Source organism: Drosophila rhopaloa, unplaced genomic scaffold (assembly GCF_018152115.1).
Source record: "Drosophila rhopaloa isolate 14029-0021.01 unplaced genomic scaffold, ASM1815211v1 contig_3, whole genome shotgun sequence".
Lineage (NCBI taxonomy): Eukaryota > Metazoa > Arthropoda > Insecta > Diptera > Drosophilidae > Drosophila > Drosophila rhopaloa.
In genome coordinates, this window is record NW_025335123.1 from 17,666,023 (window position 1) to 17,691,446 (window position 25,424).

The window sequence follows — 25,424 nt, forward strand, 5'->3', positions numbered from 1 at the left end:
CCCTTCCACTTGATTTGTTTTGCCATGTGAGAAGCGTCTTATCTGATAAGCCGCGCGATTAAATGGAGGGTCCGAAATACTAAGCACCTCTGTTATAGGGGCCTTATCGGGACCTTATCGTAGACGTAAAAGACGTTGCTTTTCATATCTTCCATATGATTGTTTCCACGGAATGAGAGGGTTATGGAAGTCCATAAAATACAAAGTTGGCTGAATCATCGATCGAAAGCCTTTTTCTGATCTCATGTTTGATGAAGCCTTCAAATGAATCAACTTTACATGTCCGGTCACAGTTTAAAAATATTACAAAATATACGAATCAGAAAGTATATAAAAACAAAAATACAAAGTGACAGAATTTAGCGATTTACTAATATAAATACTGGTATAAAAGTATTGTTATTGTAGTACACACAAAAACGGCGATGTTTAGCATAAATTTATGTTAAATTTCCGAAGAAACATGAATACGTTTTTTTTCTAGAATACAATAAAAATAAAAAGACTTTTTCAACAAGGTATGCTTTTTACAAAATGAAGTTCACTACTGAAAATTATTTAAGTACCTTTGTAAATTATTGTATATAACGATATTTCCCAGTATAATACAACTGAAACACATTTTTGTTTTGGGTTTACTTTATTGTTTTATTTATATTATGAATATAGTATTACTTCATCTTTTTCTTATTTTGTTTTTTTCTCTTGGATTTATTGACGTCCATTGCACTAAAAAATGTTTGTTGCCCTCTCTTTCTGCGCCATGCTGGCGCTGCCTATTGCCACCTCGCTCTAACTCACTTAAACGCAAAATTATACAAATATGTAAAAAGAAATAGAACAAACACACACGTTGGAAAAAAACATAAACAAAAGCGGCTTACAATTATTTGCAAAAAAAATATTTATTAAATACAAAATTATTTACTCTGTTTTTTTCTCGAATTCTTTTGTTTTTAAATATTCCGATCCCGGTTTTCCTTCGTTATCTCCCTTCAGGCAACGCATTTATGGAAAAATATATCGATTTATGTAAATATATGTTATGTATATAGGCGCATATCGTAATCGTATATAAATATATATGTATATATATTACAAAGTTAATTGTTTTCATTGTTTTCGTCGCAATGTTAATATTACAATTCTCTCTTAATCTTGCACGTAAACTTTGTCGCTTGTTTTTTGTTTCTTTCGTTTCTTAATTCTTTTTTTAAGGATTTTAAAGCAGAAAGAGCAAAACCTCTATTTATAAAATAAGGTTACGGTTGTATAATTAAACAATTGTTAAACAAAACTAATAAAGAAACAGATGCGCGACACTCTAAAATCTGTTTGCTTAATTACAATAGGGGGGAAACTCATACTCAATTATATAATATATAAATATATAATAAAAAAATTACAAAAAGTAATCGAAATTAAAAAAAAACACAAAAATTGTATTGGTAGCGCAGGAAGGAACGCAATCGAATAGAGTAATTTGTAATTAGCGAATACGACAAATTTACGTAGTTCCCACTGTTCATCCCTTTCAAAATTCCATCCTTCTGTTTATGTATAATTGAGTTGTGGCTATGGCGCCTAATTGCTGTTGTTGGCGGAGCTGTTGTGGTTGTTCTGGTCCACACTGTCCATGTTGGGCACGTAGTCGAGGGCCATCATGCAGGCGAAGACGGTCATCACCATCTTGGGCTTCACCTCGGTGATGTCCTCGGGCAGTGCATAAACGCGGGCGCCGATCTTGCGGGCCATGGAGATGGCGTACTTGGCGTTAGCCAGGTTATCCTGAATAAAAAAACGTTAGATTAGTTATTGATATTCGAAGATAAGTATCAGGATTTTTTGCCAACAAAACAAACCATACCAAAATAAATGATGGTATAGTGAAAACCCTCGAAAACTCACCTCCTGCGTTCCGCTGGTGCGCACCAACTCGTAGTTGATGCTGCCCTCCTTGATGGCATCGATCAGATCGATCACGATCTTGCCATCGGCTATGGCCGGGTCGTTGAAGTTACGCAGATGCGACTGTTTGCCAGCCTCCGTCAATCGGTTGTTCACCCACTGGACGATCTCCTTTTCGATGATCGGGTTGCCAGTGTTGGCCAAGCGGGACAGAATAGACAGGGTGTAGGCGCGCATAAGCTGCCAGATGAGAGCTATAAAAAAGAAGAAATTCACAATTAGTATCACATAATAAAACTATAAATTAGAAATGCAAAAAGACTGAAAATGCCTAAGGCGCTTATAAACACCCATTTGAAGATTTGTAACTATTACAAAAGTATAGTCTTTTTGCATCATCTCTTTGAATATTAATGCCTACCCAACGTCAGCGTGGCATTTCCATCGTTAAGATCCTGGCCAGCGATTCCGACCAGCGAGAATTTCAGTTGCTTGCCCAGTTCCACGGCGTAGTTGCAGTTCTCCAGCTTTTCCATGAACTTGCGCAGCGGGCTGAAGCGCTTGTGCACCTTGTTCCAGTTGACAATACCCGGCTTGATGACGTCGAATAGCTGGAAGATGACCAGGCCATCGGCCAAATCGGAGTAAAGCCAGTTCACATGCGGCGCCACGCCCATCGAGTTCATCCAGTTGCGGTAGGCTAGAAAAGAAGTAAAATACAAATTAATAGATGTTATTAAAAAACTTAAATCTATATTCTAAATATTTCAAATTTTTGCCATTGTGTTTTTCTGAAAAATGTACTTATTTTTGTTATATGTATATATATTTTTTTTAACTATCCCTCAAGTTTATCAAATTGAAGTAAAATACTGAGTTTCTTATGGCTTGCACTTGCGCAGAGGTTATTAATAAAATATTATCTTTATAAGTACAAAAAGTGTTGTTTCAGCTTTAAATTGAAGCCATTGTCGTTGATATCTGTATTTACTAAAAAATTAATTTTATTGCCTGTAACCTCTTGATCAATATAATTTTGCAATCATTTCAAAGAAATGCTCGTTGCATTCTATTTGCGTTAATTTTTACTCAATACAATTTAGTAATGAATGATATGTTTAACTAAAATAAAATAATAGGCTATAAAAAAGTATTTAAGCCAATTTTAAAACCTGTTAGAAAAATTATACTAGAAAAGTATTTCATTTTTATTTTTTTCAGATCATCCACTTAAGGGCTTGTAAATTGTTATAATCCGATCGTAAGGACTACTTACTCTTCTCCTCGCGCGTCTCTTCGATGGACTCGAGTCCTTCGATCTGCTCGGGCTTGTCCAATCCCGGATGGTTGTTGAACAGATTGGCCACGAAGGCCAAATTGAGTTTGTAGACACCGTTGACGACATCCTGTGACGTAAGGAAGCTGCGGCAGTTGAGCTTGGCCGCCTGCTGCAACATGATTTCCGCTCGCGATTGCAGATCCGATTCCCGCAGAGCATCCAGATTGACATCCGCATCGTTGCCGGCAATCTGCTTCAACAGATGCGAATAGATCTCGGAATCGACGATGTCCGACTGGAAATTGGTGCACCGCCTCGAGATGCCGGCCCGCTCCAAGTGATGGTTAACCCAGCGCAGGAGGATAGCCTCTGGCGACATCTTCATCAGATCCTCGAGACGCTCGTTGTCGAACAGCAGGCCAGCCAAACCGGGACAGCTGTCCAGGGTGATGTGGCTGAACAGGCCGATGCGGATGATCTGCCAGAGAAGACCAAGCACGAGATGCGGTTTGCCCTTGGCCAGATCGTGGGCATCGATGTTCACGATGTTGCAGCCAATCGCCTGCGAGGAGACCAGGGCCAGGGTCAGATTCTCGAACTCCCGGTAGACGGTGAGGTTCTTCTTGTTGATCGCCCGCTCGTCGATTGTGTCCGGGCAGGAGTGATTGATGATTTTGCACAGCAGAATACCATCCTTGATGCTCAGATACAAGCGCTTGCCCTCGCCGTCGATGGGCAGCAGGTGCTGCAGGTCCTTGTCGTGGCCCAGATTCGAGTTGATCCAGTCGGAGAAGGCCAGCTGCTCCTCGAGGCGCACCGAATGGGTGGTGCCCTCCGACGAGATGCTCGACATGCCGCCGAGGGTCTCCAGGTTCTCCTTCTTGGAGACGACCGTCTTGAATGTGCTGGCAACATCCTTGCTCTTCAGGTCCAGGCACAGTGCCTCGAACTCCTCCAGATTCAGCTTGCCCTGGAAGGCGGTCCGCTGTTTGCCCTTGTACTCATCGATCATCTCGCGCACCTGGTAGCCGGCTAGCTTGAAGCCCACCTGGTTGAGCGCATCCTTCAGCTCGTGCAAGTCAATGAAGCCATCCTTGTTGGCATCCAACTGGAAAGAGGGAGGAGTAATCCAATTAATATACATGTCAGTTTAATAACCAATCAATTAATTTAAATTTTATATCATAACAAAAATATGTTATGTTGATTAACATTATTCCTATTAAATTTTAAAATAAAAAATATAGGTATTAGCACAAGAAAACGGAAGAAATGATTTTTCAAAAATAAAATAAATGGTAGCATTGAGTTTTTTGTCTACCTGACGCATTTCAGTTTCAGTTAGCAAAAGCAACTGATATTATATACATATAAAGTAAAAAAGGAATAACCTTAAAATATCTCTTATTTATATATTTGTTTCCTGGCCTTCTCGGAATCTGAAATTACCTAAAAGGGCGCACCGAACGAGAAAGAGGAGATTTCTATGAGTAATCCTCGGTCATGAGTGAGTCGCCCGTTGATTGCCCGATCGATCTGTGAGTCATCAATCAAATCCGAACGCCAAACACACAGCCGCATTCCAGTGCCCCCACCTGTTTTATCTGTGGAATTCGGTATGCAAAACTGTATTTTCCATCTCCCGCGACCTTATCGCCCAGTCTGTGTGCCGGCCTTATCGAATTTAATTTCCATTTTTCAGTTTTCAGTTCGAGCGGTACTATCTTTCACCTGACTGACATATCGCTTGATTATCGAAAATTGCTCGTTTCAAATTATACAGTTCAAAAGTGTGAGTGGGCGCCGAAAGAAATAGACCAGTAATTGAAGAGTCTTTGAAAAAATCGAAGAAGTGAAAGCCCAAACAAATTTTTGTAAATCACCCGATGAATCAGTTGCAAAATACTTGAGACTCGGACCGCCAAATTAATTTCCTCGTTTGATGATGACTAAGAGTTGACCGTTTAAATTACAATTTCTAGTTCAGATGATTTCTCATTTTTGAATACTAACAGAATCCACTACAAAGGTAAGGCCAATCAGTAAATATAGTCTTGATAATTTGGGTTTCACAAGCTTTTAATTTATTAGTCATATTAAAAGATTGAGAGCGACTATTGGTCAATATGCTTAAAATATCTTAGATAAGGACGAGCTTTGGCAAGCTTTGAGAAATTCAGTTTATACATTATAATTCGTATAGGACTATAGTTAAGGTTATTTGAAACAGGATAATAAAACTTAATGAGGTTTTAAGTGCATCTGGTTAATGTTCTTTGTAGCACTTTAGAATATTTGAAAAAGTTGTATATTTTCAATAAGCTAATATTTACAAATTTTTTATAAACAAAACTAAAACTTTGTACAAACTATAAAACTATCTTAACTAAACTGATTGTATTAACAACTAACCTTACCCAATACATCTATGGTTAAGTTTTTTAGAAAACCCTTTGATCTTTTAGTTCATTCAAGTATTAAACTATTAAACAGCATAAAATATTTTAAATTGCTATCTACCCAATCTTTATAGTCTATGTTGAAACCATCATCTATATTTTATTGGTAGCAAGGACTGAACTAGCCCATTATGATCAAAGTTTCTGCAATATGTTTGGGTTTTAGTGTTCCTAAAGCCCCCGTTTGTTGCGAATTCCCTGGAACCCAAACTGAAATCCGAAATTAGGGGAAAACCAAATATTTAGCCGGGTGGTGTCATAAAAACTAAGCTCTTTCCCATTTCCCGTGTGTGCAAAATAAGGAAAATCGGCGGGGTAGGGGACGAAGGGGCAGGTGAATGGGCTGATACTGGACTGTGGAATTTATGGCTCAGTGGTTGGTAACTCGGTTTGGTAGTGGTGCGTTGATTGCTCCGCTTTTGCTGTTTGCCGATAAGATAAATTTCTGTGCGCCAAAAAGCTAACATAAAATCGAAAACAGCACTCGATTACGTATATGGTAATGATATGATGGGCGGTTCTCGAGGGGGGGAAAACCGAAAAGCCATCGAGGGTGTTGTCCTTGGCGAAAAGAGGGAATATGAAATAGACCGATGGGAGGGGAATACTTTTGGCCAACATATGACTGACATCGAACGGAAGTGATTTAGATTTTCGCCATATTTTCAGGGGGAAGTGCGACGGGGTTACAGTGGGTCAGTTGGGGCGCGTGCTCTTTATCGGAGGTGTTCACTGTAAAGGCCCCGCTTATGAGTATTGGTATGCGTGTCACCTATCGGTGTTATCGATTAAAAAGCTATAAAGTGCCCCGTGGAAAAGTGATAGGGCAGGAAAAAAAAAACACCGACACACCAAAATCGAGAGGGAGTGATTACGTGAATTGAGTAATAAAAAATATACAGTGCAGACTTTAGGTACACTACATAGTCCAAATTTCAAAAGTATAATTTTTTAAAATCCTTGGCTTTATACATAAAAAAAATGTTCAGAAACCGAGGCTTAATAATACTTTAGATTTCAATTATATTTCTGTTCCTTAAAGTTTAATTGAAAGGGATCTAAACATTTGTCATATTTTTTGTCCTCTCGTTTTTCAAGCATAATGCATAGCGGTTATCCACTGTTGCAGGCACAGTGGCGCCACCTACATTGGGAATCAGCTCCTCGAGATTCTGCTTGAACTCCTCGGTCGTCTGGTTCTGGTTCACGGTACCAATATCGGCCATTATTCCAAAGTATATTTGCACGCGGAATTAATTTTATTATTTACGAAATTCCTTCTTGTTTTCGTTGCGAAAATAAACAAACAACAAAAAATTAATTTATTTGCACACAGCTAGTTACACACACAAACACAAGAGAGAGCGCGCACGAGACGAAGAGAAGTTCAATTGATCGAGAGAAAGCGAGAGAAAGGGGGAGCGAGAGAGCGAAAGAGAGCCAAGGATGCGAGCTTTTAGTTTTAATTTGTTGTGACAACTCCTTTCTTTCTTGCTTTCTTCTTCTTCGTTCTTTTATTTTTTTGACTGAATCGCTTTCCACGAGCTAAAGCTGAGTACTAATTGAGTGCTTCAGTTGAGCGGACTATTTATGCCTTTTCTTTTATCAGAAAAAAAAGGCAAAACAAAAACAACATTCCAATCGAACTGTTCCTTATCAGTAAAAAAAAAGAGAGGAGAGAGAAAAAAAAGAGCGGCGGAGAGAAAACCACTTACTTTAAAAACCCGTCATCCTGAATCACAAAAAAAGACGGTTCATAATGAGTTACTTACTACTTAAAACTACATTAAGTAAAAGACATCTGCAGAAAGCAGATTTTCATATTACACATTACAATAACATTTAATAATGAATCAATTCGTTGCTGATTTTTCCCTCTTTCCTGCGATTCATAGTCTCTCTCTATTTCTTCCACCGATAAATAAATTTAACCATTCTCATTTTCTCTTTCTCAGGTGCACTACTACAGCAGGGTTGCCAGGTCGTTCACGAATTTGTATAAAGTCGAAGGTCCTTTTAAGGATTCAGTTGAAATAAAATAAACTTAATAATCCCAAAAAAAGGAAACATAGGAGGACACCAAGATCAAATATTTCCATTTTCAAAGTAAGAAATTCTATATCAATGTATATTTTAAGTAATTTTATATTTACCCTATTTATTTTACATACTATTACTTAAGTGAAGTCCGAATCAAAAAGTCAAGTCCACACAACTAATATGCATATCATAAAAATGGTGACTCATCTTACAACAAAATAAACAAATATATGCATGCTAAGCTGGAATAAATTAGTGAAAACCCATATAGTAGCAAATTTTCGATTGAGTCATCTTTAAATATTCGTGATCTCCCGTGACGTGGCAACACTTTTTAAAACATTCTCAGCAGTCCAAATGGTTTTCAACAAATTGCTTACGCATCAAAAAGTTTTCGGTTAAATGCAATACCATTTGTCAAGTAAACCTATAGAGAGATAATGGGAAAATGAGCACAAAAAACCTCTGAGAGAGGGACACGGTATTTAAACGTAATTGGTTTTTTAATAGCCATTGTATCAGCCAGCGAATTATGTGGCAATTGTCATTTCGGTTAGGTTATAACTTGTAGAACATAAATCTAATTCAACGCAGATAATGAAAGTTCGAGACTCGATAAGACAAGGAAATGCGACAATAAAGGTTTAGGACTTCCTCTATACATAATGGTTTTAGGAACTTATTGGAGAAACCTAAAGATTGTAGAATCAAGAACTTAGTGCAGAAGTATTACCAAGATTAGTCAGTTCTCCTTACAAAATATATTTTTACCTAATAATAAATGTTACATTTCGAGATCAGAACCAACAAATTATAGTTTTCTTCGCAGTGTAGTTATACACTATGGTCAATCGAACTGATCGCAATGACTAATCACTGGACATACAAAGACTTCTGTTGTCTTTTGTAAGTGGTGCCACTCCTAAATCGTCCGATATATCGAACTAGAATCAACCCAGCTGAACAAACTGCATCTTTTGTTTTGTTTTCCCGCGATGATAAACCAGTTGTCATTGCGTAATACTTTCCATAACTTTGTGTAAGTGCAGCTGGGTTTAGTAATATCATTGAATCAATCAGATTGCTTCAGATCAATATTTCAGCAAATAATTAAACGAACTCTTCCTTGCCATGTTTATAATTTGTCTAATCTTATATTTTTATAATTCTACAATTCTCCTACAAATACAATGAATTATTTGTTAATGCGGGAGAAGAAATAATACATTTTTAACAGGTGTTAATTTATCAGTCATTAACCTTCATAAAAAGTGTTCTACTCTCCTCATGTTAATTAACCTAAATTGACGGCTTAACTGTTTTGGTCTTATAAATATTTATCTTAATTCTTGTGTTTATTTTATCCAAAATCAACACTTGATTGGACATGATAAGCACCTTTATAACTGCTACAGTTTCTTTTTATAGAACACAATGTTTTCTATAAATATTAAAATTTGTTAAAAGGTGTTTTAAAGTATATTTTTACTACCAGTAAAAAATCAAAGACCAGAACCGCACACGCCTGACCCCAAGCAACTTTCTACGGGTTCACTTTTGGTGTCACCGATGTTTGCTAACCCTTCACCTGTCTTCTTTTTGTACACTTAAAAAAATTAACCAAAGAGCTCATAAGTTTGCCATTAAATTAGTACTTTTAAATGTTTTTCGTTAAATGAAATATTAGACTAACAGAATTTAATAATAATCAAATTAAAAGACAAATAAGTTATTTAACTTATACATTCAAGAAGTTAAGAAAAAAAGAATGTACCCATAAAAATGAATTCATTGCGTTCTAAAGCTGTTTATATATATTTAATATTTTATTATCCTTCAAAAAAATGCCTTTACATTAAAATATTTGTCTAAGTGTACGCTGGCTCTCTTTTTTTTTCTCGAACCCAGAAAAGAACTTAGGCGGCAATCATAATTATGACAAACAACGCGCGAAATTTTTGTTAATGAACGTTTTGCCTTGTATTTTTTGTTGTTTATTTTTTCTATTTTGTTCTTTTCTTCAGCGTCAATGTTTGCGCCGCTATTCGGGGCTTAGTCACTGTCATTTAAAGGCAATTTACAGCAAATGAAGTTCATTAGCAGCAGCGAAAGATTCGAGAAAACAAAAAAAAAATTGCTAAGCGGCGTTTATAGTTTTTAAAGTTTTGTTTGCCCCGGCTTTTGGGGGGACAATGTTTGAGTGACGCAATTGCAAATGTCACCTGGCCGAGAAAACACTATTTGTGCCACTTTTTTTCGCTTTCGTTGAACCGGTTTTCGAGTCCAAAAACTGTCATTTCGTATGCCAAACACGACAAGTGGATTCCCCTAGCTTTTGCATATCAAGTAATGCCGTGCGATAATGCAACTATATGTAGTTTATAAGGCCCTCGGACCCACCACCCCCCCTCCCTTGCCCATTTAACCCATTCCACCCACTTTTTCAGTGTGTCGCGACCTCGACAACAAAGGCAGCATTACATCAACATCAACAATAAACCATAAAAAAAAGTAACAATACAGCGCCCGCTGATTGAACGTGAGTCAACAGCATTCGAAACATGTTAATCAGCATTGTTTGATAGATACTCGTACCGCTTTATGCATATACATAGCAGTACGTATCCGAAGTGCCCCCCCTTTGACCCCTCTGCTTTGGAGGTCGGAATTAGAAATAGCTGTTCAAATACAGGCAAAGGAAATCAATTGAACAAAAATTAATAATGCGCCCATGCCTATGCCGATGATGGCGATAATAATGATGATAGGCTTGATAGTTGTTTACCGTTGCACGGCCGTAAAAAAGACCACCTATAGATACTTTATAGGGTGCACCTTACCAAAGTATACAAATATGGGAAAACCGTCTTTAAAAAATATGAATATTATTATTTTGTTTTCTTATTAATATACATTTCTTATTTTTTTTAGAGAATACATTTAGCTATGAAAAATAAGATTATTATCCTAAGAGTAAAAAAAAAAGTTTGCCATCTTAGGATTCTCCGCAGTGAGTCCAAATCTGAAGGTCAAAGTAGAGAAAGTGTTTAACTTCTTTATTCTCTCCGAAATTCTTACCCTTTGAAATTATATCTACAATAATAAAAAATTTTAACGAATGATTACCACTGGAGCCGATTTAGGATGGTACCAAATACTATCCATATCTTCACTAAAAAATACTTAAAAAAAAAACTTTTGCCGCCTGTCATGTCAATCGGTGTCAGTGCGTTACTTTTTGTTTCTCTTGCCGTTGTTGTTGTGGTTTTATTTATATTTGTATTTGTTGCTATTTTTCTGGTTGTTTGTCGGTCGTTGTTCGCATTTAACTTGGGCTTCGTTGTCGTTGTCGTTTTTATTTTTTTTTCGACGTTGTCGCAGTCAATTGAAATTTGTAACACGTAAAGCAAATTTTGAGTTTTCGCTTGTCTGCGATTACTCGCAACTTTGAGTGTAATAAATATTTATGTAGAAATTTGAAGTGCGTCCAGCCAGCGCACGCAAAAAAAAAAGTTAAGTAAATTGTATAATCAGCAATGACACATATCCGCCAACTAGACAGCGGGAATCGCCAAGTCGTGGGCGTGGATCCAAAGACAATTGCTGGCGAAATAATAGTAATTCCGGTTTTAGGCCTTTTTTTTGAGGGTTTTAACAACCAGGCGTTGCAAAAAATATAATTTTGCTTTTTACTACAGGTTCCTAAATAGTGTATTTAACGGCGCCCTATACGAATTGCACATTAAGTCATTAATTCAAAATTACTATGATAAATTCTCAGTAAAATCATTCATGAATAGTTTCAAAGTGATCACATATAATAAAACAAACCAATTGCCTCAATCAATTTGGTGCCTAATCAGAGAATAATAAATATATTAATTACAATTGCAATCATATAAAGATTACATCATATAATTTATAATCATATAACTCATTATACCTTAAAATACTACTACACTTTAAAATAATTTTTTTTTCTAAAATGAAAACGAACGGATGCGTAATTAAGGTAATGAATGCATTGCATTGTTTTGGTAGTTTGGTCACTATTTTTTCGCCCTAAACTACGAAGAGAAATGTCGGATAAGACATGGCGATTCACCTTGTTTCTACTAAAATGTATTCGGTGTTCTGTTTCCTTTTCCCCCAAAGCCAAGCCCTGTCTTGCCGACTGGGACTACGGACTGATTACACTTTCGCAAGTGACATATAATATCCATATTAGTCAGGGGCCAGGATAAATTACCAAGGCTGAGTCATAAAGGCCACTTGCTAATTAGACAAGCCAACACCCCCAATAAATTGAAACATAAGTCACAACAAAACATATAAATAAAAAGTTGTTTTTAAAAAATGTTCTAAAAATATTGAAGATTTAAAAAAAAAATTCCGGTTGCTCAGTTTTAAAGATATGAAAATTAATATAATACAAACAGAAAAAAAGATGACCCAAAAATGGGTTTTTTCCAGTAATTATCATTCTACCAGTCAGACTTATAATTAAAAGTATAATTTTCTCCTGTTTTAATAACAATTATTACAAGTATTAATCACAAAACCCATTTCTTTTTACTTTCTGGAGCAAAACCCTAAAACCATTTTATTGTCAATACAAAGTAGATTTACATGTCTTCTAATTTTTAGTATTTTACTAAAATAAAGTCTAAATGATATCGTATTTTTCCCGGTGTGCTGTTAATTGAAGCTCATCACTTTGTGGCGACTAAATTGTGTTGCTAAAGTAGCGTTTAGTTCGGCTAATGAACTAGTTCCCCGCTCGGTTGTGGGTGTTAATTGTATTGGCCGCGCCTCAATGATTTCCCACAACAACAATGACAGCGGGAAAACAATGTTTCGTCAAGTGTATAGAGCACGCGACTACAAGCGATCTGTGAAAGTCAACGTTGCACTTCATTATGACAAATTTACAGTTAATCAACGACACAAAAAACTCTGTGGAAAATATGAGGAAAAAGCGAAGGGGGAAAATGTGGAGAATGGCGATGAGGGGGGAGACGTTACACTCCGGTAAATATTGGAAATGAGCCACTAAATCATCCGTGTCTCTGTTTACCATACCCATATCCATATCCATATCCCCCCTTTCTCTCACTGTGGTGCCAAGTGAAAACCGAAAATGGCAAAAACTGATAAAAAGAAATGACAAACAACCCAATGCTGCCCCCAAAAGGTAACTGGCCAGAGTTCAACAAACCCGGCACGCAAAAAAACATTCCGAAAACAACCAGGCAAAGCGACCAAAAATGGTACCCGGGATTTGAATACTCTTAAGGAAAAAATTACAATAAAATTGATCATCTATAAAAACTTCGAATTTTTTAACATCAAAAGAATTCTTATCCCTGACATTATTATTTATCATAACAACTTTTATTCTGGACATAAAAAAAAACAATTTGAAAACCAATAAAAAATAACATAAAAATACTTTCAATAACAAGGGGGTAATAATAATTAATTTAAAATTTGATTAGCATGGAATTTTATCAAATTTAAAATACATTTTGTGCCAAAAGCAAGAGTAAACCTAAACTCATTCTGCCTTTTTTGTATTTGTGTTTATATTTTATAAAGATTATTAAAGGAGTAATAAAATCAGATATGCAAAGCAAGATAAGTTTATCTCTTCAAAAGGAAAGTTTTTTTCACTCAAAATCTACGATAACTGAAGATCATTTAAAATATAAATTTTTATTTAGAGACCACCATATATTGAGCGTAGATAGTAAAATAAATATAAGTTAAATTTATTATCTTTGGAAATGTAATTGCCCGTAGCCAGGGTATAAAAACGAAAGGAAATAAAATGCGTCAACTTAAGCAAAAGGACAACCAAGCAAGCGAGAGAAAAAGTGGTAAAGTGAGGGAGAGGTTGCATTAATGCAGCTGCAACTTATCGCACATAAAATGCAATCAACGCATTACGAACACTTTCACTCTTGATAGCAATGCACAGTGCAACTGTGGGGATGTCCCAACAATTTCATTTCAAAAGTACCATATTTAACACAGATTAAATGTGTACATCCCAAGCACTTTTCACAGCGCATATATTAAGCAAGCAAAACATTGGCAAACATTTTGTGTTGATTTAATACCCATTCCTTTAACGACATTTTAAATGGCTCTCAAATAATTTCTACAATTTTGTTTTGTTTATTCGCCAATCACGTAACACTTACGTGTTTCTTCGACTTATAAACAGACAGTCTTCGGATCGAGTGATATCATCGCCGATTGATCACGACCCACTGTGCGGCACGACTTTTGATGGACAGTGTGTGTTGATTGTGTTTGGGTATTCAAAAATCTTCGGCATGTGCATTAAAATGACAAAGAAATTAAAAACGAAATAAATAAAGAAAGCGTTTTTAAGTGCCCAAGTAGCCCATGCACTCAAAATGCACTTGAAGACCTCCACAATGTTGATAAAAGCCAAGCTGCAGCAACATCCCGAAGAATTATATTCGGAAAAGACAACAATAAGTGTTGTTTTTTGTGTGAATGGGAGCACAGTAAAAGCAGGAAAAAATCGAGAGAAAAAACAGCAGCAGCCGAAAGACCTAATAAACGCAGCCAAATGAATTATGTGCCTGCCCATCAACTTTTGAAAACAGCAACATGCAATGCAACAAAGGCAGCATACAACTGCGGCTAAAATAATAGCTTCAATAAAGCCATAAATTTCGTGGAATATAAAAAGTATATATTCCCGATTACGAGCTATCAGCATGCTAAATCGGGCATACAATTCGTTTCTTAATTTAACAGCATTTTCAAGTTGAGTGCTATGAAAATGGTACGCTTTAGGCTTTGATTTAAGAGAAAACTAATGGGATAATTTATAAATAGTTTTATATTATAAACATAACTCTCAATCAGCAGCTATCAGTTGTTAAAAGTAGGCTGCTCTCCCCCGCAAAAAATTACTGATTAAAGTATTAGTCACAATTTTAAAAATACTGACATTGCTAAAATTATTACCGACATTGTTTATCAAGTATGCAAGACCGATAAACCATAAAAACACATTGCATATCTCCCTCACATCGCGGCACTCAAAATGCGCGGCTTTGCGGCAATTAACACTGACACTCCCACGCAGAAACAGAAACCGAAACAGAAACAAAAACACCAGAAGAATGAGAAAGAAACACAGAAACCAGAGACGAAAGACAAACAAAAGCAACGCTTTGTATGTGGGTGTGGCAACCCTGTCTCAATTTTTGACATAAGCAAATGGCAACAATGTGCCACTCACATGCAATAAGCAATAATCCTGAAAGCAACTTCCGGATCCTTAATACCCTTAAAAAAGGATGGGCACCATCGTTTAGCAATATTTGTATATATTGATATTTTAAGGATTTCAAATTTAAAAGCAATTTTATTATAAATAGCAAACATTTTTTAAGTACTTTCGAGTTCTTCCTAATATTCATCGAAATGATTTTAAGGCCAAACAAAATTATCTCTAAAATACCAGAAATAACTTCTGTAAAAGTTCCCAATGGCTTATCAACACACAACGAGAAATTTTAAAGTAGGGAAACTACTTTATTATAATGTGAAGCTTAGTCCCCTGATAATACTTTCAGCAATATTATACAAAGTCCCCATGGGATGAAGAAATTTGTTTTCTATAATTTTAATATCGTAGTATACAGCACTCATTGAGGAAATAAAAACGAGTACGGAATTGTTTTGGGTTTTGGCTATCCATTTTTTTTTTTATTTCAAGCCGTGGCATTAGTCATCGCAGCATCCAACAACAATAGTGGAATAACGAAAACAGATTTCAGCTTTCAAGTGTCAATCAGTGTAGTGTTTGTTCCCCGCCCACACAACTCCCACCCATTTTGTGCCGTTTGCCAGTGTTTATCCCGATCTCATTTGGAATCCGTTTCTTGCAAATCGTTCCGTTGGCCACGCAGATTCGTTGGAGATCTGAGCACAATGGACCCGTATTGTTCGACCGATTAACGCCAAACTCGCGTGCGACAGGAGCTGCCTTAAATAACACACTCAAAAGAAAATTGAAAGTATAATTTTATTTGTATACCCACTTCTGGTAAAAAAAACCGTTTAAAAGATCAAAAACCCGTTTAAAAATTCGATCCTTTTATATTTAGTATCACAATAAGAAAACTTTTTTATCATAGATTGGTTTGTTATAAGGTAATATTTAAATATATTGAGAGGTTCTAACAAATCCTAATGAATCCGAAGTTTCTCAATCTTCCTCTTAAGAACTATTAAAACCATTTTTATGCCTGCATAAATTCCGTTCTTTCCTCTCCGTTGGTAATTGCAATCAAGCAAAGTCTTTTTATGTCTTCCAGCATATACGGATTTTATGGCCTGCACTCGAAGCAATTGCAGCGTGGGCGTTTATTATTTCTCTCTCTTCGGTTTCGGAATTGCCGGGAATTACGAGCTCAGCGAAATGCAAAATGCAAAGCGGGTTCGAGAAGTCAGGCGAAAAAATCAGCAAGAAACAATTGTAAACTATTAAATGTGTGCATAAAATTGAACGAAAATTGCTCGACTCTGGTTGCCCCTTGAACCAAGGTGACGAGTCCACAGTGGGGAAAGAAGTGGGATTTCAGAGAAATTTCAAAGCAATTATAAAAATATTTATAAAATTCATTTAAGACCTTGAAAGGGTTTATTTATTTCAGAAATAGAAAAAACTTTCAAATCGTATTTACTAAGAATATAAAATGAATTTCATGTAAAAAGTATTTAACTTTTCATGATCCATTGTGAGCCATGAAGAAGAATCATGAAAAATGAGAAATCAGCAGAATTTATAGAACTGTATTTCTGAAATGTAAAATACTATTTACAGGAAGTAATATTTATCTAGAGTATACTATTAAAAAACTATACTCACAAATAAGAAATATCTTTAACTCTTACTGTTTGTATTAGTTTTAAAATTATTCTGGGGATTCCCGCTCTTAACCCCTTGTGTCCCACTGTGCGACTTGTCTTGGGTTTGAGAGCAGAGATCTGAATTGAAGCTGCGGCCGAGCTGAGACGTAGTTTTTCACGCTCTCCCGGTGACGGGGCCTGTGATTTTTATTTTTAGTTTAAGCAGAAACTGGTTTTCCGTGGTATCCCCCCCATCCTCCGCCCCACGAAAAAAGGGGTGGCAGCAGAGCGACTTTTACGTGGTGTCATGGTATGGAAATAAATGCACGTTGTACGTTAACGTTATAACGCTGGCCTTGCCCAAATATTATTCTCGCGAAATTCGCTTGAAATATTCGTCAAGTGAAAGACGGTTTGTTATTTATTTGTTTGATTTTCGTTTGCGACTTTTAGTTTGTTTAAAATTAGTCACTATGGGGAGGATGGGCAGCGACGTCGACAGCGCCATTGAACTTGCGTTTTTCGACGCATGCGCTGCTGCTTTTAATGATTTTGTTCTTGGTTTGCAGTTGCAGAGGGCACCACCAAAAAAGGTTATTTTTTTGTAAATATTTAAGGGAAATTCTCCCAGAGCGATAAGGTATATTTGCGTACTTTATCAAGGGGGTTATAAGCCAAAGTAAAGTGTCTACAGTGGAATTCGGAGATGATGGCTTTCAGCTTATATATTTGTACTCTTTTTATGAATGAATAAATGTAACAAAAATGTTTGATAATTAAATTAGTCATCGTATGCTTCTAGCAAAAACAAGAGCTTGCAACTGCTGTATCAACGCCATTTTTAATTCTACATAATCAATCTATAATCCTAGAAATCCAATCAAAAATCGGTACAAAGTACAAAAAGCAAGCACAATATTAAATCAAAATGCGCAGCTTTAATATATATTTACAAATTTCAAACATACGTGTTCAGCCTAGTTTGTATTATTATTATTTTAATATTATATTCTGACTTTTGTTTACATTTTAAACAATGTACGGGTACTGCTTACAATGATAAACAAAAACAGTCAACTGAAAATCATTTAATTCATGAAGGTTTGAGTTCAAATATTTTTGAAATATTAAGAGCTGGTTTCTTGAATAGCATGATTTTCGTACTATTGTTTCCTAGTGTTGCTTGATAACGACTCTTCACTGTTCATCTCCAAGAGCGCGAGAGAGTGGAGATAAGAGATGCGGGAAAGGGAAACTTGTTTGCTCATCTGCTGGCCCCCCTCCACCCACATCCACGCACGCACCCCTTTTCCCTCTCTCCCCCGCACATGCAGCAGCAGCGGTCGCAACGGATTAACCGTTAGCTGGCGATGCTTTGTCTCTGCTTCTCTCGTCTCCCAGTGGCGGATAAAAGGGGGTCTAAGGGGAACCAGGGGGAAAAGGACTGGATAATCAACGTAATGAATTTCGTATTGATATTAGAGAGTAGTTTTTTAGTAAATGTTGCCTCTACAAATTTTACTCAAGATCTGTCCCTGATTTCTCCTGCTCCTGATGGGGACTCTAGATGGGGTAAACGGGGATATTTATTCCCTTTTATTCTATTTGTTTTTTAAGTAATATCTATATAAATAAATATATACTGGCACGAATTCAATGTTTGAATTTTATATTTTTGTTGATCCTATTATCAAGTTATTTTAATAATATCTTTTTTGAATTTTCTACATGTCAAATGGATAAATAATAGTTGGACCCCTCAAAAATGTAACTTTAGATCCGCCCCTGTTTTTCTCCTCCTGCTGCTCCTTCTTCCTCTCTTCTTCTTCTTTTTCGTCCACTTCATGGGGGGTTGCTTTGCACTGTTGAAGGCCAGCGTTGCAGTCGGCGTCTCTGCCAGCGTCGCAGTCGGCGTCGCTGCTCCCCATTGTCAACGCCGACGCCCACATGCACCGCTTAACGGTTTTCTTCCTGCCCCTCGTGTATATGTGTTCGTGTGTGTGAGTCATTCAATTTGAATTTTAATAATTTGCCACCTTTTTCCCATTTATTGAATATTGCCTGCCCAACTATTATTATCTTCTTTTTCTCTTTCCTTTTGTCACTTACCTCTATGAATTTCTCCTTGATCTCGGCCTTTTCATCAATGGACAGCGTTTTTGTGAATTTGTTTAGTGTTGCCATTTTCGCTGTGTGTGCTTTTCTTCTTGACTTTCTTAATTATTTATAACTGCCGCCGCTGATTGGTTATTATTTTAAATAAATTATGCGTTTATTATCAATTTCACTTTGTGGACGTTTTCGCAGTCGGCGTTTTTTATACGCTCCTTTTCTTCTTTTTTACCGCGCGCTCCTTTTTTGTATGTCTATGATTGTGCGTTTGTTTATTAATTCTTAAATTTCTTTATTTTTTAATTTGCACCCACACACTTCTGTTTTTGTTAGTGGTTTGTAACTGGTTTTCTTACCAAAAAAAAAAATAGTCTGCTATTAACCTTCTTGTTTATTTACAATTTCCACCGAGAACGGTTTGTTTTCACGTTCAATGTGGTGTCCAAGCTCGAAATCGACCGGCTACTGTGCGTGCGAAGCGTTTTTGTTAACAGTATTTAACAATTTTGTTAAGGCGACGCGACAAAGTGGGGAGCAAAACAACAATGCGAACAGTGTGGCCGCGGAAAAGTTAAAAAAAATACCAAGCCACTTTTGAATTCAACGAAAAAGGGAGTATATCGATATATATATATTTAACGACAACGCAATTATGAGTATTTATCAATAGCCGATATGTTGTCCTTTTTATGTCAGTTATTTTTAAGTTTACGATGAGTTGTATAAATACTAACCAAAGTGCTCTTTTAGAGTTCATAACTTTACCAAATTTAATCCGATCTTAAAGTGGCATACCTTTAAAGACTTGTGATTCGATCCTCTAAAAATCTGCATTCAAAATTTTCAATTTAACGATTATCAAATTTTGGACCCATTTTCATGTTAGTTATTTCTAATTTTCCGATGTTTTGCAATACAGTGACTCAAAATTGGACTTCGAGAGTTCATAACTTTACCAAATTTAATCCGATCTTAAAGTGGCATACCTCTAAAGACTTGTGATTCGATCCTCTAAAAATCTGCATTCAAAATTTTCAATTTAACGATTATCAAATTTTGGACCCATTTTCATGTTAGTTATTTCTAATTTTCCGATGTTTTGCAATACAGTGACTCAAAATTGGACTTCGAGAGTCCATAACTTTACCAAATTTAATCCGATCTTAAAGTGGCATACCTCTAAAGACTTGTGATTCGATCCTCTAAAAATCTGCATTCAAAATTTTCAATTTAACGATTATCAAATTTTTGACCCATTTTCATGTAGCTATTTCTAATTTCGGATGTCTTGTAAAAAGACATATTTGGATATAAGTTGCCTGTTCACTTTATGTTTTTATGTATATTCTATTATGCATACATACTACGAAAGAAACTAATCAAAGTTGGCTTAAAGTTTGTTTTCTTGTTGTTCGATTTGTGGAATTGTATTTCAGGTATTTATCAAAACATTTTAGTATATATCGTTTACCGTGTGCTATTTCAACATACTTATACGTTGGTCACACTTTATCTTGCCATAAAACAAATCGCCTGGTCACACTTCACGGTCCAGAATTGTTGCCTTTTTATTTTATTCCCGCATTTCTTCGCTGACCAGCGATTTCAGCCGCTTTCTTTTGGCCTGATTTAAGGTCAGAAGTCACGCCAACAGACGCCGGAAGCCGGAACGCGCCCCACCCCGCCCCTTTTTGCCGAGGTGACTGCCGCTGTTGTTGTTTTTATCTCCCTTAAAAACCAGCTGCTGTGCGTGTGTGAGTGTGCGTGTGTGTGAGTATTCCCCAACTGCATGTGGGTGTGTGTGTACAAGTTCTCAAACAACAACAAAAGCGTAAAACGCATTTTCATTTGATTGCGATTTTGATTTGATATATTAATTACAGAAAGAAAGGGAGAGAAAGTAAACAAAGGAGACAGCGTGCGAGCTAGAGAGAGAAAGAGAGAGCGAGCGAGATGGATGTGGAGGAGAACTACGAAAACCCCGCTGAGATGCAGAATTTGAATATGAATTTGAGTCTGAACCCGAATTCGACTCCAAATTCGGACAACCAGCAACAACAGCAGCAGCAACAACAAATGCAATGTGAACCGTTATTCGGACTCACAACCAATACAACAACAACCACAAATCCCATGATGGCCATACCCCTGCCCCCGCCCCCTGGAATGATGCCCCACTCCAGTCCGAATATCAGCACGAATTCGAATTTGATTCCGAACTCGAATCCGAATTCCAATTCAAATCTAAGTCCCAGTCCATCCGCATCCGCAAACGCATCCGCATCCGCCATAAAGGGTCTGCCGACAAATGACTTCGACATCGATTCCCTGCTGCTGCAACAATTCAGCTGCATGGGCACCACGGATCACGAGGACCTCATCAGCCAGTTCCAGAGCCTCATGAACAACCAAATGAACCGGGAGTCCGCCAGGTTCTACCTGGAGATGAGCAACTGGTAAGAATGCATTGAACAAACACCATGAGCTACCAAGATCAGAAGGAGGTATACACATAATGTCTCGAGAACTCTTCAATTTCGTAAGGATATATTGATCAAACACTGAGTTAGCCAGATAATGTGATCAAAAAGATTAGGTTGTTAGGATCGGAAAGGTAGGAACTTAAATATGTGTCCCGAACTACTTTATTTGGTTAGGATTTAGAGATGAAAAACATTGGGCAACCAAGTTAAAAAGTAAGGAACCTAGATAAACACTTAATGTCTCGGAAATTTCTTGATTTATGAATTTATAGCTAGGAACAGCAGCATTATTGAGTTTAGGTTTCAAAGTGAAGATGAGCAATTGGTATACATATTTTGATCAAACACCAGGTGATCACGATCAAAAAAATTGTGTTTTCCAGTCAGGAATTTAGACTTTAGAATTTAGTTATCCATATAAGAAATCTGCCTTGTTAAGTTAGAAAGTTTTACAAATATCATTGACTTAAAATTTTCTTACAAAAACTGAACACTATATTATTTATAGATTCATAGGATTCATTATAAAGAGATGAATTTAATACTACTAATAAAGCACTAGGCTACCACAAAAATGATTAAAAACTTAAAAATTCCCTTATTTGTGATTGTTTTTTTCGTATCAAGCCGTTTTTCTGCTCCCACTTTAATAAACACATTCAATTGTTATTGAAAACAAACAAAGTTTTTGAGTTAGTCATAAAACTCTCGAGAGTTTTAAGTGTAAGAGATAAGGGTGCTTTGTGCCGACGTCAATGTTTAAAGAACTCTGTAAATTTTGCTGATTTGTGATAATTCAAAGGTAAAGATCACCCTATTTTGTGTCAGCGCGGCTTTATATTCTGAAGTAACATAATTTGATGGTAAAGTAAAGTTGATGGACTTAAATGTTAGAAAAACTCCTAAGGAAAAAACATATGTTTGCATAGAAACATTTGGATTTTTTACTAATTATAGAAGACAAATAGAAAATGATCAAATTAATCAAGTCTTTAAGTTTCCATCGAGATCTAATGAATCGAATTTTTGCCGCTTTCAGGAGCCTACAGACGGCGGTGGGCTGCTACCTGGACTTCTGCAGCCTGCAGTCCCTGCCCTCGATGAAGATCGTCCAGGGCAAGCACCTGAATGCCCAGCAGCAGGCGTTCCAGCTGCAGAACGACGGCACCGAGCGCTGGCCGAACAACTGCTATCTGACCTCGCCCATCCAGACGCAGCGCATCAATGTGCCCGCCCTGCGTCCGGGCGAAACTTGTGATATCCTGGCCGATCTGATGCCCACGCAGCCGCCGATTATGTGGCGGCTGTGCACTCCCAATGGCTGGTACTTTGGCGGTGAGCAAGAGACAGCCCTCGATCTTAGATCTAGATTCGCCCAATGTGCTAAAAAACCAGAAGTCGAAGAACACATTTGATTTATAGCAAAGTAATCTCACTTCAAAAGTGATAACAAATTAGTGAAAATCAACCGATAAAACATGGGAATCAATATATTTATACACATACATGCATGGACTAAACAACTTAATTAATAATATAACTAATTCTTGATCATTTTTTTGCATTTGAAGAAAGCCACTTAAAAATTAAGAATTTCTTTTCCATAAAAGCACTCTAACTTAATCAACTGTTTATTTAAATGTTAAATTAAATGTAATATATAACTGATTGATATATGGAAATTGTTGTTGGGGCGATATACACATAACTCATTTTACTTACAATATTTCAATTACCCCCAAATATTTTGTAGATTTTTAAACCAATTTATTTGATTTATATATTTACGTTGAGGCATCTTTAAACTAGTGTCTTTATATTTAATTTATTACTATAGTTTCAATCCTGGTTGTAAATTGATTTTTATTTTAAGTAGGATTCATATTTTTAGATTCGTTCGTGCTTTAAGGTTTAGAAAACAAATTCTAATGCCCCACTTTTTCCCTCTTTGCCCAAACAGATGCCATTTGGATGATACCGCCGGGCACGCAGGCCAGCCAGGACGAACTGCAGCAGCGGATGGTGCAGCTGATCACGTCGGAGAACAAGCCGGATGTCTATCCGCAGATCAAGATCGTGATAACCGCGCACACCCAATGAATGCGGCGTCCAGCAACCAGCATCCAGCATTCGGCATCCTCCTCCGTTCCCGAGCGGGGTCTTTGGTCCCAAAACTCATCGATAGCATTTCATAAACCTGCGCGAATGTAACATTTACGATATGACTAGACTTTCCCCTTACCCTGTTTTTCAATAGGCTTACAGTTGTTCTCAGTAGTGGATTTGTATACAGACAGGATCAAAACAATTTTATACACTTGATGCCCTGCATATTCCGGAATATGTAGTAGCCAACGCCATTCACGTGTACATTACAATATATAATTGATATATATATATATAAATACTTATACACCTCCATAACTAGAGTTTGAGTTCGTTTGTGAGCCCCTTCGTTGCTCCTTCCATTTCCCCCCCTCCTCTAATTTGGTGTCAGACGGATCAGCTTTATATATATCGGATGTGTCGGGAAGGGAGCGAGGGGCACGCGCGATAGGGAAAGAAGTGAAAATGAAAGTAAAAGTAAACGTAAAAGTGAGAATCAGAATCGTGTGGCCACATTATGTTCTTCTGTTAGTTTTTAGGCGGTAAAGTTGTGTGTGCGTGCGATTGTTTAATGCATAATTATATATTTTTTTCTATAATTTAAAGTCCTATTTTCTGATTAACCGAGAAGGAGGATTAAGCAGAAGAAAATTGTAACAAAATTAGACTTAAGTGTTTTATTGAGCAAAACAAGAAAAGAAGCGGAACGAATTATAAAGTTGGTTGCGTTTTATTTTGTGGGCGGCGGAAAGGTTATAAACTTATTAGCATAATACAAACGGAATCTGTTTCCTATGTGACGTGAAACTTATAATGAATTTGTATGATTGTGCGTGTTTTATTAAAAACACTAAAACTAGATTAATTAAAAAAAAATGTGGATTTTGATTAGCCATTTAAAAAAAACTTTTTTGCCACATTTGTTACATTTTTTTTTGTGATATGTATAAAAATATTTATATAAAACAAAATTAGAGTTCATAAAAGTTTTAAGATTATCAACAAAAATGTTTACTGCGTAACGTTTTTTTTAAATTCCTTGATGGGTAACATTTTTCTTATGAAATTATAGGCAGCACTTTTTATAATTTTCCTATCGGTCTGGCAGCACTCATGGTTAGCCATTCACACAATATTTTATATTTAAAAAATGCCCGCCCTCACTGCCATTCACAGTAAACTAGTCCTGAAATTGGATTAATTAAACTAAAAAGAAATCCAGTTAATCAAATTTGAATTCAAATCAGACAATTCGAAAATTTCAAAGAAAATACCAAATTGCTTTACGCTGTCGTTGATTTGATTTCGTATTTTGATCACATTATGTAATCTGATTACCAGGAATATTACTTATGCCTGCGACTATTTCCACGCCCTTGCATCTTCTTCTGGCTGCTGGTTTTGCATGAAAATCGTAATTGAGTCAAAAATGCAAAAATACAAAGTACACAATTACACACACACATTGGCACACACACATTGGCATACAGATGGGATCAAGGGTCGTTCGTGCGTTGGCACGGAAATGAAATGCATTGAAACGGAAAAGAAAATTATAATCCGTCGAGTAATAAAAGCAACAACAACAGCAAGGACTTGTCCGGGCAAAAAAATTTCTCTGCCGAAGTTTCAAATATACTTCTTAAAAATATGTTATAAATTTGTGGTATATATTTTTTTTAAAAACTAAAAAAATATAAGCTACAAAAACTGCGGATTTTAGTTCATATTGTTAGAGACATTCAACCACTACCTTTTTAAATTCGAAATACGATGGGTATAGTTATGGGCTTTACAAGGTGGAGTTTTGGGTCACCTGCTTTGGCAATTCACCGGAAACTTTAATATATTTACAATAAAAATGTTAGTATAACGTATTATAATTTTTTGATACTATGAAAAGGAAAAATAAAATCTATTTATAACAAAAAGGAAAGACTAATTTTTAGTAAACCTTCAATTAAGGTTAAATTCCAGTTTGTTTTCATGAAAGAAAACTGGAAAAACCCAAGAACCTGTGATAGTTTCAGGTTTTTTACAATATTTTAGATCGAAGGAGGGTACTCCTTGGAAGGGTACAAACGACGAGGACAACAACAATATCACCAACAACATCGACTGCCTTTTGACTTGAAT

The 25,424-nt window shown here is 36.4% G+C and overlaps 2 protein-coding genes across 5 annotated transcripts; one reads left to right on the top strand and one right to left on the bottom strand.

Moving 5' to 3' along the window:
• Positions 1-627: 627 nt before the first annotated feature.
• LOC108045236 (plastin-1) lies at positions 628-19,256 on the bottom strand. Of its 2 annotated transcripts, none has more exons than XM_017124491.2 (5): positions 18,697-19,256; positions 3,185-4,295; positions 2,330-2,608; positions 1,909-2,162; positions 628-1,788 (listed from the first exon to the last, which is right to left on the bottom strand). In XM_017124491.2, the coding sequence occupies exons 1-5, from the start codon at positions 18,769-18,771 to the stop codon at positions 1,585-1,587; spliced, it is 1,923 nt and encodes a 640-aa protein (XP_016979980.1). In that variant the 5' UTR covers positions 18,772-19,256; the 3' UTR covers positions 628-1,584. The 2 variants fall into 2 exon arrangements, with proteins under 2 accessions (XP_016979980.1, XP_016979979.1); XM_017124490.1 differs by lacking the exon at positions 18,697-19,256 and adding an exon at positions 6,795-7,197.
• Positions 4,585-24,006, top strand: LOC108045237. 3 transcript variants are annotated; one of them, XM_017124493.2, is made up of 6 exons: positions 4,585-4,803; positions 4,890-5,216; positions 7,602-7,752; positions 20,583-21,155; positions 22,222-22,517; positions 23,143-24,006. In XM_017124493.2, the coding sequence occupies exons 4-6, from the start codon at positions 20,653-20,655 to the stop codon at positions 23,280-23,282; spliced, it is 939 nt and encodes a 312-aa protein (XP_016979982.1). In that variant the 5' UTR covers positions 4,585-4,803; positions 4,890-5,216; positions 7,602-7,752; positions 20,583-20,652; the 3' UTR covers positions 23,283-24,006. The 3 variants fall into 3 exon arrangements, with proteins under 3 accessions (XP_016979982.1, XP_016979981.1, XP_016979983.1); XM_017124492.2 differs by lacking the exons at positions 4,585-4,803; positions 4,890-5,216; positions 7,602-7,752 and adding an exon at positions 20,204-20,469; XM_017124494.2 differs by lacking the exons at positions 4,585-4,803; positions 4,890-5,216; positions 7,602-7,752 and adding an exon at positions 20,204-20,398.
• The last annotated feature ends 1,418 nt before the right edge of the window (positions 24,007-25,424 follow it).